This window comes from Vombatus ursinus, unplaced genomic scaffold (assembly GCF_900497805.2).
Source record: "Vombatus ursinus unplaced genomic scaffold, bare-nosed wombat genome assembly UNPS02014973.1, whole genome shotgun sequence".
Lineage (NCBI taxonomy): Eukaryota > Metazoa > Chordata > Mammalia > Diprotodontia > Vombatidae > Vombatus > Vombatus ursinus.
This window is the reverse complement of record NW_020954751.1, coordinates 13632822-13649451: the sequence shown is the minus strand read 5'-3', so window position 1 is coordinate 13649451 and position 16630 is coordinate 13632822. Positions and strand designations below refer to the sequence as shown.

The 16630-nt window shown below is 39.7% G+C and overlaps 1 protein-coding gene across 1 annotated transcript in view; it reads right to left on the bottom strand.

Moving 5' to 3' along the window:
• The window catches only part of LOC114030693 (squalene monooxygenase-like), a 34922-nt gene extending 18810 nt beyond the window's left edge, over nucleotides 1-16112 (bottom strand). Inside the window, exon 1 of the mRNA XM_027845564.1 lies at nucleotides 15739-16112. Within this exon, the coding sequence (XP_027701365.1) occupies nucleotides 15739-16029 (291 nt within the window). The 5' untranslated portion in view covers nucleotides 16030-16112. The remainder of the gene's footprint in view (nucleotides 1-15738) is intronic.
• Nucleotides 16113-16630: the final 518 nt, after the last annotated feature.

Below are 16630 nucleotides of genomic sequence, written 5' to 3'. Positions count from 1 at the left end.
GGACCTAACCAACAATCTCCTTGTCATGTCTGGGATTAAACTTCCATTGCTGTTGTTGAGTCGTTTCAGGTGTGTCTGACTCTTCGTGATCTCATTTCGTGTTTTCTTGGCAAAGTATAGATGAGGAAACTGAGACAAATAGGGTGAAGTTAACTGAGACCAGATTTGAACTCAGGAAGATGAATCTTCCTGACTGCAGGCCCAGCACTCTATCTACTGTGCCACCTAGCTCCCCCCAACTTTCATTACCACAGGCTAAGCAAACATTGCTCCACTAAAGTCCTACTCAGGTGCCTCATTCTAGAACATCAGATTTGGCAGTTAAGAAATCCTTGGTAACTTTGAAGACAGCCAGTTCATTTGAGTGATGAAGATGAAAGCCAGATTGAGAAGGCTTCATCAGTTGACAGCTAGCCTTTGAAAGGCGAATCTCCTTGATCTTAAAGAGCCTGACCCCCTCAAAAGACAGAGTTTATTGATGGACTTGTATGGAAGCACAGACACACTACATTTTTGTTTTTAATACAAGTTTGATGTGGAGTAGAAGATACAACTGGTATTTGAGGTATATCCTTATACATTCTTTTGCTGAATCTGTTGTAGCTGCTTTGCAAGGTATGGTTCTGGGAATTAAGGATATCCAAAATATGAAGTAGAATGTGATTAAGTGCATAAACTAACTATAAACTAGTTGCATTGGAAGTTCAGAGAAGCAAGAGTCACTTCTGTTTGAGGCAATCAGGAAAGGCTGCTTGTAGAAGATGATACATGAGTTGGACTTGGAGGTATTTCAGCAGGTAAAGATGGAGTTTGGGGGAGAGAAAAAGGACATTTTAGGTGCAGGAAACTGTACAAGTATAGATACAGAGGTAGTAGAGTAGAAAATGTTAGGGAGAAGACAAGTAGTCCAGTTTTTTGACTAAAGCGCAGGGATATTAAAAAAAAGGGAAACCATGGAGTAAACCTGATTGTGGAAGCTTTGGATGCCAGACCAAGAAGTTTGGATTTTACAAGGTAAAGGTGGAGCAGGGAGGAATGAGGCCTCTTATCTCACTCACTTTTGAGCAGGGAAGTTACAGAGATTACAGGCAGCAGTGGGTCAGGGAGGCTGACTTGGGAGGCTGGTAAGAGTATCTTGTATTGATCAGGTGAGAAACGATAAAGGCTAGATTTCTAAGAGAAAATGTCATGAAATAGTAAGGGGACATATTGAGTTTGTGCTACAGTACTTAAAGGGATGTGTGATTTCATCTATGTAGATAGTCTCTCCAACAATGCAAATCTCAACCCACCTATGTTAACGCTTGTCCATGCCCTCCCATGAGATGGTTACAAGGAATGCACCCTATGTGCTGGGGTCCTTCCCCATTTTCTCCTGGCATCACAAGATGCCTGGGCCTAGTTTACTGATTATTCCTTACTCTGTGTAACCATTCTATCTTCTTTTCTTGGTCATGATTTTCCTCATGGCATCCTTCTCCCTGCTTTTCTTTTGTAGTTCCTTGTTTGTAACCTGATCCAGCCTATTCTCGTCTACCATATGTTTTTATTTCATTCTCTGGTTGATAATCATTTTTAATTCTTCAGAATTACAGGACTCTGCAACTCAAAGCAGTACAATAATAATACTAGTAGACTACTCATTTTCAAAAGGTAAGCCTTTGTTTCATGGATAAGTTTGGGAGTGTTAAATGCAATCTAGAATGCTGTCCTCCTTCTAATTAATTCTGGGCCCAACTCATTGTCCATTTACCATGTCTGTCCAAGAAATAGCATAGTCTAGCCCCGTGATGTTAAACTCAAATAGAAATGGACCCTTATCTCACATATTGACTTAGAAAACTACAAATTAACATTATTATATCATATTATATTTTTTACTTAATTTACTAAACATTTCCCAATTACATTTTAATCTGGTCTTTTCAGACCAGGGAGGGGCAGTAAGTTTGACATCTCTGGTTTAGGCAATAGGCATTTTTCATCTACTTGAATTTTTTGTGTATGCATGGTTAGGCCAAACTCTGTCAGATTACAGTATTCTGTGAATGGATGAAGCCAATGTCTTCTACAAAAACAGGAATGTTGAGAAGACTTAACTGCTATGGGGAAATTTCTCTTTGACCTGAACCATGCATTGAATCTTCTCCATGACAGTAATGAACATACACTTGAATATGGCATAACTCTGACATATGCCTGGGAGGTACTCTGTTGAAAGACAAAATTTAAGTTGGCATTTTGCTGTGCCAAATCAAATGTTTGCATTTTTTATCGTCTACAGAAAATAAGCAGGGTAGGATATTGTATTTGCTGCCTCTTTCAGTCATTTATGTGATAGTAAAGATGTAGTTCATGTATGTTTACCATCATTTATGAATGCCTGCTAATTTCCTACTATTACCTTCATCAAAGATGCATTCAACATATGGATAGATTATTCTCATCAACATTTTGTATAGATGGAAAATTAAACATACAGTTTGTTCTCTCTGTATCTTGTGCCACCTCCAGCACAGGGACATTTGGTTTAGTCTAGTTACTCTTCCCAAATTTGTTCTCTTCCTCTTCTCCGTGGGTTACCTCCACCGTTCTTGACGCTAAAATCTTTGTAGATCTGTTCTGTCTTTTATTCACTTATTGTCTTTACAATTTGATGCTTAAACTCCTTGAGATGAGTTGACTTTAGTTGGTTTTCTTAGTACCTTCCATTACTTCTTACTTTTTTGAGGTACAACTGTTCATAACTGTCCACTATCCTTCTCCATAAGATTTTCCAGTAAGGTTCATATTCTAAACCACCTTTGTCCCTTTGCTAGGCAAGATTAAGTATTTTTTGGACTAAGGTACATTTTAGGCCCTTTTTTGATTTCTGTTGGTTAAATTTCATTGGTATCTACGTCATTTTTTCCAATTACATTTCATTTTTTGTCTTCAGTGATCTGTTTAGGTGGGTGTTGTGGAGCTTGTTATAACTGACTCATGATTCATTTCATATTGTCTTGTGTTAATAATAGATATTTATTAAACATCTATTATGTGCCTGGAACTGTGCTATGGATACAAATATGAAAAAGAAAGCCATGTCCTCAAGGAACTTACAACTTAACAGGGAAGACAAGACACTGAAAATGAAAAGGGAGAAGAGGAAGGTAGCTGGTATAGGGGCATGATGGAGAAGCCAGGTGGGAAAGAGGGAGACATGGCTACTTTGGGGGCTCTTCTTAAATGACGGTTTGAAGAAGAATTTTTTTCTCCTCTCTCGACTGTAATTTTTATTACCTTTTTAATGATTCATATAATGATTAATTTGCATCTTATAAGTTTATAATTTAAAATTCCATCCTTCTTCTGGGAAACGTCAATGAATTTATATTTCTTGCTAGAGAACAAATGCATGTTCACATATATTTGTATATAGCTGTATTAATTAAAGCCATTCCCCCTTGTAAAGCTCTGTGGGTATTTGGAAGTTTACTCTTCCAACCCCTACGGCTTCTGAGTTAACAATCTTATATAAAATCCAAAAAGATAAGGCAAGGTGTATTGAAGTCAACTCCAACAACTCTCTTTGTTAAATTTGCAATGTGAGCATTTACAGCTTGGAAATCAGCAGCTACAAATCATTAATTGTTTAGGCTTTAAAACATGATGTTTAGCTTCTAATGCCCTACGTAACTTAGCCCCAGTCTATCTTTCTTTACTGGACAGCATTACTTCCCTGCCCATACTCTGTGATCCAACCTGAATTTCTAATTAATTTGTGAAATTATGAAATGGGATAGGCAAACCAGGTTCTTTGGGCTGGGAAAGACCACAATGGCAGCAGGAAGTAAGGTGGCAATTACACTTTAATAAGGCACAGAAGGTACAGGAGAAAATGGCAGACAGTGCAGAGACAAGCAGCAAAAAGGGGTACAGAGGCAGATGGTATGGGGATTGGGGCATAGGGTGATGAAGGAAGGCGGGGAATAGTGGGGAAGAGAATAGGGAGGAGAGGCATAATAATCACTCATGTAACCATGGGTTGGAGTTGGAAGAACTGGTCAGCATGGACCCGATGGAGATGGAATAGCGCTGGGGGTGGGATGTGCGGAGTTTGAAGTATCATTTTTACAGGGTTTTTTGGGGGGACCAGACTAACTCTTATCTGGTGCTACCCTAGGGGTTAGCTCATTAACATATTTAAATAATCTCAAAGTTGTCAGTAAGTGAACATATCCATGTCATCTCAGAGTTACCAGCATCATTTGGAGTTCTGCTGACCTTAATGTGGATGTCTGGAACTTTCCTGAGATGTACAGATCATAGAACCAAAGGCAGACTACGACAAGATACAATTTTAACCCACAGTCAAACTGGCCTTCTGGCTGTTTCTTCCTCACAACGCTCCATTTCCCATCCCTAGGCCTTTGAACTGGCGGTTCCCTATTCCTGGAATTCACTCCCTCCTCGCCTCCAACTCATAGAGCACTTTTTTCCTTTAAGATGCAGCTCAAGCACCATCAGTTGCATGAAGCCTTTCTGATCTTCTTTCCCACAACTGCTAGTGGCTTCCCTACCACAGTACCTTATACTGAACTACTCTGTGTTTTTAGTTTTATATTTATACTATGTATGCATACACACACACACACACATATGTATGTATTGTCTCTCCCATTAAAATATAAATTTGTTGCTGGTCTGGGTAGTTCCATTATTTGTAGTTGCAGCCCCAGACTTGTACAGTGTTTGATGGCACACAGTAAACTTAATACTTTTTATTTGAGTGAAAACAAATGCTCAAGACCTACCAAAGCTTGAAAAGTTGTATTTTCTATCAACGAAAGGAGTATAACAATATAATTGTGTATTGATCTTCCCTTTCTCTATCACATTTAAGTTTCTGTTAATACTATTTTGCTAAAATTTAAGTGCCTATGGAGTAGAGGAAGCTTAAGTTTTCTGTGTTTTTCCTTCTTTCGTGAGTTTGGGCATTCTATTTCTAAAATGTACTACACAAATAAGAAATTCTAGACAACGTAGTAATTATGGGATTTTATAATCGAAAGGGATCTTGGAAATAATCTAGTCCAAATCCTATTTTATTATGAATCAATCTAATCAATCTAATATCAGCATAATCACCACTTGTTTATTATCTCATAATAGACATCTATATAATTTTCCTGTCTCTTTCCACAGGGCTTCAATAGTTTTCTCAAGCTACTTCTGCCATAGTGATGGTACTTGACTTTCTTGGATTTCTGTCCTTAGTATTTCCAGATAACTACACATTTCCTCCCATAGTCATTATTTTGACATTGGCCACAGCAATACTGTTATGTGTAAGTCCTAAAAATGTTTTTATATTTTGTCAGACATTGAGGGAGAACATGTTAATTCATAATGGTTACCAGCTTTTTAAAAATCTAGTCTGTTTTGGCGTAGTTGGTCTACTAGCTATGTGCCATCAAACTCAAAAACGACTTTTCAAAATTCTAGTCTCAGTTGGGGGACGAGATAATCAAAAGCAAACACTTCCGAGGAGGGACAGGGTCAAAAGAGAGAATAGAATAAATGGGGGGTAGGATAGGATGATGGGAAATATACTTAGTTTTTCACAACAGGACTACTATGGAAGTGTTTTACATGACTACACATTTATAACCTGTATTGAGATGCTTGCCTTTTCAATGAGGGTGGGTGGGGAGGGAGGAAGGGAGAAAATCTGTAACCCAAAGTTTTAAAAACACATGTTAAAAATACAAAAAATGAAAAGAAAAAAAAAACAAAAAAAACCCCAAAAAAACAAAATTCTAGTCTTACTATTCTTATCTATTTTCCAAACTTGTTCAAGTCATCAGCATGTTTCCTATTTGTGTTATTATTTGGTGGCATTTCTAGAGTTTGTATCACGTGCAGATTTTCAAGGCCTTCAAGTTCAACTTGTCCCTTTTCAGATTTAAGCAACTCCTCAATCCCTACTCTTATTTTTATCTAAACTGGACTTAGAAATGAAGCTTTTTCTTAGGGTTGTCCTACAATAATCTCTAATACATAGTTGTGAAATCTGAAGCTAAGGATACCATTAACAAAGGGCAGTATGAAATACTTGCCTATACCAAATATGATTTGTTTCCAATTTTGTTACTATGTAATATAGGCACATAATAAATGATTCATATCTGCAACTCATTTCATGTTCACTCAGTTTGCCTGCTTTAGTGATCAGCACCATCTAAAAATCTGGGGGGGGGGGGGGGCGTTGGGTAGTCTGATTTCTGCTGAGGTACCTTGGATCCTTGTGGTACCACAGCACAAAGGACCACAACTTATTCTGCTATCCGTCATGGACAGGCTGGTCATCATGACAGCTCCAAGGCAGCCAGCAAGTTTACACTACCCTGTCTATTTCTCAGATTTATAGGAGTGGTTGTATGACAATGGCTGGGATGCTAAACCCATCGGTGGAGTCACCAGGGTCCAGTCGACAATGTTTCAGAGTTCCTTCTAGGCCTTCACAGTGACTGTAGCAGTCTTAAAGCACACAAAGACATTTGTTATCAAGTGAATTTTATTAACGACTTGAATAAAAGTATAGGTGGTATACTCAGCAAATGTGCAGACAACACAAAGCTAGGATGGGTAACTCACACAGTTCCTAAAGGATCTTGACAGGATGGAGCACTGGGATGAAACTACTAAAATGAAATTCAAAAGAAATAAGTGTAAAGTCTTACACAGGTTTAGAAAAATCCATTTTCAAAGTATAAGATGGGGGAGGTACGGCTAGTCAGCATTCTAAAAAAAAAAATATGGGCTTTAGAGGCCTGCAACTTCAGTGAGTCAACAGTGTAATATGACAGCCAAAAAAAGCTATTGAGATTTGGGGCTGCATTTAGAGGGGCAGAGCTTTCAAGAACAGAGAGATGACAGCCTCACTCTGCTGCTCATGCTAGATCTTATCTGGAGTACTGTGGTCAATTCTAGAATTACAGTTTAAGAAGGGCACTGATAAGCCAGAGAGGATCCAGAGGGGGTTGGCAATCAGGATAGCAAAGAGCCCTGAGGCTATGTTATATGAAGAAAGCATAGACATTTAGCTTGAAGACTGGGCGAGGACATAAAAGTTGTATCCAAATACTAAGTATTTGGAGGGCTGTCACATAGAGGAGGAGGTTAGACTTGTTTAGCAAAGGATGGAAACTGGAAAATTTAGATTTGATCTCACAAAAAACTGAGTAACAAGTTGAACTGCCTCAAAATTGGATGAGCTGCCCGGAGGGGTGGCAGGTTCCCTTTCGCTGAGCTCAAGGGCTAGATAACCACTTATTGGGTATGTGATAGTTGTGACTCCTTTTGGAAATGGCTGTTGAGGTCCCTCTTCCAATACTCAAAATTCTATGATTTTGTGAAAGACTTGTCTTACCACCACCTCCCTCCACCCCACATGAAGTAAACAACAGGTTGGGCTTTGAGGGGTTTCACTTCTAGCTTAAAAAATTTTTTCCTCATCGTGTTCAATAGAGTTCAGATAGAAACAGTCCTGAGGCAAAATAATACCTTATTCTTTTGTATTTAATGTTCCGTGGACTTTGCACAGATAAATTAAATAACTGCCATTTGTGGATGAACTAAAGTATTAAGGATTTAAGTTCATCTTCTGTAGGTTCACTGAAAAGTCTCCCATAATTGCTATTGTTATGTTTACTTGAAATAATAAGGAGGCAGAGTAGGCAGCTAGGTGGGCAGTGGCTAGATTAGTGGACTGGGAATTAGGAAGACCTGAGTTTATCCTGTCTTATAATTACTATCTCTGTGATCTTGGGCAAGTCACTCAACCTGTTTTAGTCTCAATTTCCTCATCTGTAAAATGGGGATAATAACAGCACTTACTCTCACAGGCTGTTGTAAGAAACAAAGGAGATAACATGTAGAACACTTTGCAAATTTTAAAGCACTCTATAATGCTGGTTATTATTATTATTCAATGTTCTATAGTGGTTACAGAACCAGCCTCTTAGAAACTCCCTAAACCAATAATCCCAGATCTAGTGTCCAATTCTGCATCTGGTGCAATGGATCTCTGGGAGCCAAAACGTTCAAAAAAGCAAATAATTTAATACAAATATATTTATCAAGGAGGTTAAGTGCAACCTGCTAGGAGGGCTCCGGGGGTTTTAGAAGTTATCTGCCCAAGTCCTAAAAACTGTTCTATACTCTTCTTCACCAAAAGGTCCACAGTTGGGTTCTAGATCAATCCACCCTCAGGGCAAAGTTAAACCTAGTATGCCCCAGGTTTGCACCACAACCTCCTGTTCTCAACAGTCCCAGATGATGTTGTGGGAGTTGGGAGGGAGGGAGGAGGATGGCTAATTCACATCTCTTCTAGTCCATCAGTATCTTGGTCCATCCAGTGTTTTAAAAATAGTGATAATTGTTTTAAGTTTAAAACATGCGCCAATGATAATAACATCAGGAATATCTGGTAGAAAATGTGGCATTTTTAAGAAAGACAGTTAAAACCCATTATGATTCTGTCTAGTCTTAAGCCCATTACAATCTCAGAACTAAGTAAAATTCCAAGTTAAAGAAGGAATCAAGTCAAAAGATCAAGCTATATGGCTCCACCAAAAAAAACAAACAAACAACCCCCTCCCCCCCAAAAAATTTCAAAGGGCTCTTCTATCTCAAGGAATCTTTCTCCAATGACATCAAAGTGTCATTTAGACTGGAAAAATATAAAATTCTTCACTTAAGTCAACAGCAGACTGGCATTTTGGAATAAGAGCTGAATGTCAAGAACACATTTAAAGCAATTAACATCTATGTAATGTCGGTCCATGCATACCTCTGGAATGGAAAAATGGACAGAACAGATCTGGAAAGCATTTTAATAAAAAACACATACAATATCAGTGAAATGAAGGCCTTTTCCACTCTAGGTCAACTATCACTTCCTTGCCAAGAAAAAAAAAGGAGAGGGAAGATTGATAGTCTTAAGACTACAAGAAAAACAGGTTAAAAACCTGAAGAAATATTTCTGGAACAAGCAGAAATAACTTCACTAAGTAAGAGTAAGGCTGCTTACAGACACACACCATTGGATGTGTCAAACACAACTGAATGTGGTTTACTTCCCCAGTAGAGCCTATAAAATGAATGAATGAAAGAAAAAGCATTTATTAAACACTTACCAAGTATAAAGCACTGTGCTGAGATCCAAGAATGGAATCAAAGGCCCTCTACTGAAGACACCCAAATCAACTGAGTCAACAAAATGCTTACAAAGCATTGAACAATGGCTGGATTGGTTTGTGGAAACAGAGGAGAAGCAATTCAGGACCTGCCACTGCCACCAAAAATTACAGAAGGGTTATCCTGAAGGAACCCAATTTTAATGAACAATGTAGGTTATACAAAGAAATAGTAGAAACTATACAACATGTCACTGAAGAACAATATATTTTTACCTAGGAAAACATGATCGGTGGCAAGAGTTTTACCTCCAAAGCTTAATGTCATTCATGGACTGATAAAATGACAGATACTCACACTACAAATACAGACTTCAAAATATCCTGGAGAATTTGACCAATTAACTTCACTGGAACTGGAATACAGACTGGTCCATAAAAACAAGTCCATTTTTAATAAATGTCACTGTACTAAATATCCACTATCCAAACTACATGGAAATGGAAATCTTTCCAAATTTAACACTCTAGCAAAGAAAGGAACAAGATGAGGTTTCTTTTCATCTCAACTGTGATGTCTACCACAAGAATTGTACCAAGGGTGATTTTGGTGTGTCTGCCAAGGATGAATGTATATCTGAATCCCCTCACTCAACTACAAAAAGCAGTTATTTTGTCCATCTGTCCAATAGTCCAGAAAATACAGAAGACTAATATAGGATAGTGACTTGTCCCAGGACTGTTTCTATCTGAACCCCATCAAAAAAGAGAAGATGAATGAAATGATAATAAAATACAGGAGTATGGCACAGTGGATGGAGGAACTTCTGCCTCAAACACTTACTGGCTATAAAACCATAGGCTAGTCACTTAACCAATTAGTACCTGAAAGGAAGCTTCCATACAGGATTAGATGAGGGAACTGAGTATTTTCAGCCTGAAGACAAGACCCAGAGGACATGAATGTTGTCTTTTGTTTGGCCCCAGCAAGCAGAACCAGGAACAACAGTGGAAGTTACAAAGAGGAAAATGTAGGCTTCATATCAGGTAAGTTTACTGAACTATAGATGGACTCTTCTGGGGTTATGGGCTGGATTAAGCTGCTGAGGCCCATTCCACCTGAAAATTCTGTATTCTTTATCACCCCCAAGTTCAGTCCTGTATTTCCAACTGCTGCTTGATCTCTCTTCCTTGATTTCTTCTAGCACCTCAAATTCACATATCCAAGACCAAATTCATTTCCCTTATGCCCCAAATCTGCCTCTCCTCACAACTCTCTTTTTAAAAAATTTATTTTATTTTTAATTTATGGAATAAAACATGCATTTCCACAACATAGTATAATAAAAAAGATGACTGCAAAACAAGGGAGAATGTTTTCCTGAGCTTGATGCATCTGTAGAGGGAGCTCTGATAGGGAGATAACACCTATCATCAAAGATCTAGCAATTTAAAAAGGAGGAAGAAGGGCACAAGAGGGGTTTGTGGGGTTCCACCACAATGTGTTGGCTAGCAATAGAGGGTTTAAGTCACTTGCTTAGATAAATCTATGACTCTGAGGGAAAAACATAGGTGACTTGAATGAGCAGGTAGTTGGAGAAGCTTTACTGAAAATGAGAAACAACCAAAATGACCACAAAATGATCTGATCTGAAACTGAAGTAGTGAGTTAAGGATGAAGAGGAAGGTCACACAAGACAATTCCTTTACTTTGAAACTGTTCTCCAGAGTTACCAGTGGACTCTTCATTGCCAAACACGATGGACTTTTCTCAATCATTCTTCTTAACAGCTGGGCTGCAAACAGCACTGCTGACCACTCCACCTCTTCTCCTGGATCTTTTCCTCTCTGGGTTTTTATGCTCCCTTCTGGTTCATTCTCAGTCTCCTGTGTGGGTTCAGTGGGTCCTTTTCTCTTATCTCTCTGTACTCTTACTTAGTGAACTCATTGGTTCTCATAGGTTTTAAAATATCAGCTCTATGCAAATGTCTCAAGGATCTACATATCCACCCCAAGCCTCTTTCCTGAGATCCAGTCCTGCATCACCAAATGCCTACTGAACATTTTAAACTGTCTCTTAAATACCTCAAATTCAAGCATGCCCCAAACAGAACCTTTTTCCTGAAACCAACTGCTCTTCCAAACTTCTCTATTAGTGTCAGAGGCACTACCATCCTTCCAGTCGCCCAAGTTTGTAACTGGAGTGTTAGATTCAACTCTTCATTCTCACTCATGCCATATATCCAATCAGCTGATAAATCCTCCTGTTTCTCCCTCCCCAACACCTCTTGCATTCATTCCCTTCTGACTCCTTATAAAGCCACCATCTTAGTTCAGATCCACATCACTTCTCATCTGGACTACTGCAACAGCCTCCTCACTAGTCTTCCTACTTCAGGTCTTCTAGTTTCAATCTATTATCCACACACCTAGCAAAATTATTTTCCTTAAGCACTATTCTGATCATGTCACCTCTCTATTCAATTAATTCTACTGGCTCCCAATTGTCTCCAGAATAAAACACAACCTCCTCAGTTTGCCATTTAAAAATCCTTCACCACCTAGCCCCAGCCCTTTTCCAGTCTCATCCCACATTATTCCCCTTCCTGTACTCGATGCTCAACTCAAACTATCCCGCTCACTGTTCCTCACACATAACACTTAATATCTTCAGTCTCCATGTCTCTGCACTGGCTGCCCTCCATGCCTGGAAGACATACACTCCCCTTCCCTTGGGACTCAGTGAATTCCTAGGTCCCTCAAGATTCAGCTCAAGCTGAATCTAGGAAGTTAGGTGGCTAAGTGGATAGTGATAGGACCGGAGAGAGGAAAATTTGAGTTCAGCTACTTAACTAGTTGTGTCACTAGGCAAGTCATTTAACTTCTCTGAGTCTTAGTTTCCTCATCAGTAAAATGGGGATAATCACAGCATCTACCTCCTAGGTTTGTGGTGAAGATCAAACAAGATATTTGTAAAGTGCTTAGCACAGTGCCTGACACATAAAGCATTTATTAAATGCTTGTTTCCTACTCTGAGGTTTCCTCTCATACCCTGCAAATTGGTATAGATAACAAAAAAATACGGCAATACTCAGTGCTGGAGGGGTTGAAGGCATACTAATATACTCTCAGTGGAGCTGACAAGTGTAAGAACCTTTTTGGAAAGCAATTTGGAATCATGCAAATAAAATGACTCAAATGTCCATACAGAGATTTCATTACTAGGTTGATATCCCAAGGAAGCCACCGATAAGAAGAAAGTTTCTATATACACCGAAATATTTATAACAGCATTTTTTTGTGATAGCAAAGAATTGGAAACAAAAGTAGATGCTCATAGATTTAGGGAATGACCAAATAATACTATTACATATTTAAATGACATGTAAATAAAATTATTACATGTAACATAATATATGAATGTAACGTAATATTACTATGCTGTAAGAAATGATGATTGTGATGAATACAGAGAAGCACGGAAAGACCTACATGAAGTGATTACAGAGGGAAGTAAGCAGAATCAAGACAATATACACAATGCCTACACCAATGTAAATGGAACGATCATACACAAAAAAATCAAAAGCAAATATAGCAAAATCATAAAGATCAGGCATGACTGGAATGAAAAGATGAGAAGACACCACCAATCTACTCCTTCATTGAGGTGGGAGGTCCAGAAGTGTTGCACATTAAACATGTTTTCAAATTTTTTTCAACATACTGATTTTTTCCCTCTTCTTTTTTCTTTTCTTTGTCTTTAAAAATACTATTTGTTATATGGGATGAGCCTTTTAGAAGGGAGAGAGGAAGGAATACTGGGGAAAACTATGATGACGTAAAAAACAGAAGCCACTAATACAAACTTATTTTTAAAAATTCTTGTTTCTTTCTTCATGCTTTAGCTTCTACGTGAATCCTTTCCTGATACCTCCCATTTACTTGTATCCTCCTCAAACTACAATGTATTTATCTTGTATTTATTATCCACATACTCATATACTCATATGTATTGTCTCACTTGATAGAATTAAGCTCCTAAACAGAGACTTTTATTTCTGTCTTTATATCCCCAAGACAGTTGAGTACAATACCCAACACAAAATGTCTGTTGACTGGTTTTAATATTAGGCAAGTGGAATGGGTTTCAAGTTCTTCTCACAAAACAGATAAAGAAACTAATTTTTCAACCATCTTACTTTCAGAAATCTAAACTCAAAGGAGAGAAGAATTTTAAGTCTACTGGGCAGAAGCTGGAAAAGGAATCAAACAAATATTCACTACATGTCTACTACGTGTAAAAGACTATTGTTGTTCAGTCTAGTCTGACTCTTTGTGAACCCAAGTGGGGTTTCTCGGCAAAGAGCATGGCTTGCATTTCCTTCTCCAGCTCATTTTACAGATAAGGAAACTGGAGCAAACAGGGTAAGTGACTTACCTAAGGTCACACAGCTAATATGTGTCTGAGGCCACATTTGAACTCAGAAAGATGACTCCACTGTGACTCCAGGCCCAGCACTCTATCTACTGTGCCACCTAGCTGCCTCACCATTAAGTAAGTAGGTCTGTGCCAAATACAAAGAAGTATAAAAGTCTGGGTTCCTGTCCCCAAGGAACTTAATGGTCTATCATTTTGATAAATATTTATTGAGTTTCTACTCTTCACTGTGCTAAGGTAAGGGTGGAGGGAGATACAAATTTGAGTAAGACACAGATTCAGAACTCAGGAAATAATCTAGCAGGAGGTACACAGAAATATGTAATATAAAATGTGAAGAGGCAATGTAATTGCGCTGACAGAGGATAAACGCTGGAGTCACAAAGACCTGGGTTCAGCTCTAGCCTCGTGGTCATATGGTCATACCAACTCTGCATGACCATGGACACAATCACTCAACCTCTCACTGTCCCAGGACATTATCTTATACTCTTAATTTTATGGTTACCCATGAGTTTCCTCACAGCACGAGGACAGAAGAAAGGGTCAGGAGATGAGGGACCAGGAATGGAGATGCATTTGTCCAAGATCATGAAGGGCAGAGAGGATTTCAACTGTTAGAATTATGGGAGTTAGAGAACTTTAGGTAAGAACAGCGCGAGCAAAAAGGCAACAGAAGCTGGAAGGGGTACAAGGAACAAATCAGCCCATGAACCAACAAGCTCAAATGCATTCTCTATAACACTAATCCCTAATATAAAGATGCAGAGGTCGTAGATAGTATCATATTTGAGGAATAGAATGGCCAGTCTGACGGGCATGTACAATATTTGGGGGGAAGGTGTTAACAAGGTTGGAAAGGTAGGATTGTGAAGGGGTTTTAAAAGCCAAACAGAGAATTTATATATATCCTACAGGTAAGAGGGAGCCTCACGAGATCATTTAGTAGACATGGTTACACTTGTGGCTTAGAAAAATCACTTCCGTGGCTCCAGGAGAGTAGCCCAGTATGGATGCAATGCACAGCCAGAGCAGGAGAGAAATAAAGCTGAAAAAAATAATTTGGAGCCAGATCCTGGCCAAGCTTAAAAAATTTAAAAAAAGAAAAAGGCCTAATTTATTCAAAAGCAAAAAGGAACGATGACAATAGTGTGGGAATGTGATCAGATTTATCTACTATGAAAATAAATATGAAGCAGTTGATATTTCCTGTAAATTGGTATAGCTTTTGACGAAGTTTTACATAAAGTTTCCCAACTTCACATACTTTAGCTCAGTCAAATTCTTTCCCTTATATTAAAAACGTAGACCACACACACTCTTTCCCAAGAAAAAGTTGCGCAACATATTGGACTTTAACTTCTGTCCCATCTGAGATTTCCGATGATCAAGTGAATATTCAAGGGCTGAAAGTGAATTTAAGATGTTTGGATTTAGGAGTAAATCAGGAATGCCACCACTTTCTTTCAAAGAATTTTAAAACTGAAGGAAAAGGCCTTAACCACCACCTACTCCTTTCCCATTCCCCATCTCCCACCCCCATTTTAGAGGAGCCACAAGAAGTGTACAAATTATTTGTAGATTTACTGGAGATCTACAGGATTCCTTTTCAGGCATCGGTGGGACTATCTCTGAAGCCCGTTGGAACTGAGAGATTCACTCAGTGAAATTCAAGGAATCTAAAATAATGGCCTCCTATAAAACCTTTAAATCTTTTTATTTCATTCCATTCAATCACTTCATAAGACGAGGTCCCAAACGTCGCTAACACCAGTAATAAGCAAGTAAGCAGTATTAATATTTCACTTGTTCCACTTTTCTTAAGTTAATGTACACACACTTGTCCCAGGACTTTTCTGACAAGAACAAACTTTTCTGGCACGTTAAATGACTCAAGATGACTTCAGGAGCTCTCCACGGCTTTAGAGTCAAAAGAAAATGAAGTTGAATAAAAGAGAAAAGAGGTTTGTGTCCGTTTTAAATCACCATCACCAAAAGATAACCAGCATTAATCTTAACCCCAAAACATTTTCCTACTTTAAAAATGCAGGAAAAAATGGTAAAGTGGTAACGGTAAAGATACTCGTCCACTCGCCAAACCTGAATTTAACTCACCTTCCTGGATTTTAGTTGCTCCTTCTGTGCGGAACCTGATGGCGATTTTGTCCAGAAAAAGCCAACAAATGGCAAAGACGAAAGAATGTCAGAGAAGAGCCCAAATTGAGACTTTTTTGGCTGGTGCCTATGGAGTCCTCCATTCCGATAATGGTATCGGTAAGACAGCACCATACCCAAAGAAAAAAACACTAGCACACACAAGAACAACTCCTTGTTGGCATAAGTTAGAAAGTCCCCACATTTCTTATAAAAATAGGTGAAAGTGGCAATCCCTAGAAAAGTCCACATGGCAGACGGCTGTCTGGGGCTTCGGCTGGGGAGGGCAGTCTCCGTGGCGCTTCTCCTCGCTACTAGCAGCCTGGTCTGCACATTCAGGCGCCTCCGGACACAAGGAGCCCCGGTCAAGTGTCCCTGCGATACGCGTGCCCTAAACTCCCAAGCACCGGCTATAATTCAGATAAAGATAAAATGTTTGGTGAAAGCACCCACTCGGCCGAGGGGTTGGTGGGAAAGCTCAGCACCCGCGCCAAAGGGCGGCACGCCTCGGACCGGCCCCTCGCCCACGGGTGAGGTGGGGGTGGGGTGGGTGGGGTCCGTGGGGGACCGTCCCGAGAGGGAGGCGGCTCCCGAAGCAACGGGAGCTCAGCGTGCCGGCCACGCACGGGCCGGGCAGAGGCAGCGGGCGTGCTGGGTCGCGGGAGGGAGGACACCACAGGGACGCAGCCCGGGCATCCCAGCCGGGCTCGGACGCTGAGGCGGCCGCCGGATGTCACCGGGGGAGTCGGCACACCTGGACGGCGGGGAGCCGCGGGAGTCCTCTCAGGTTCGGCTCGGGACCCGCGCACGCTGGAGCATCCTGGTCGAGTGCCAAGGGGGCTGGCGGAAGGGT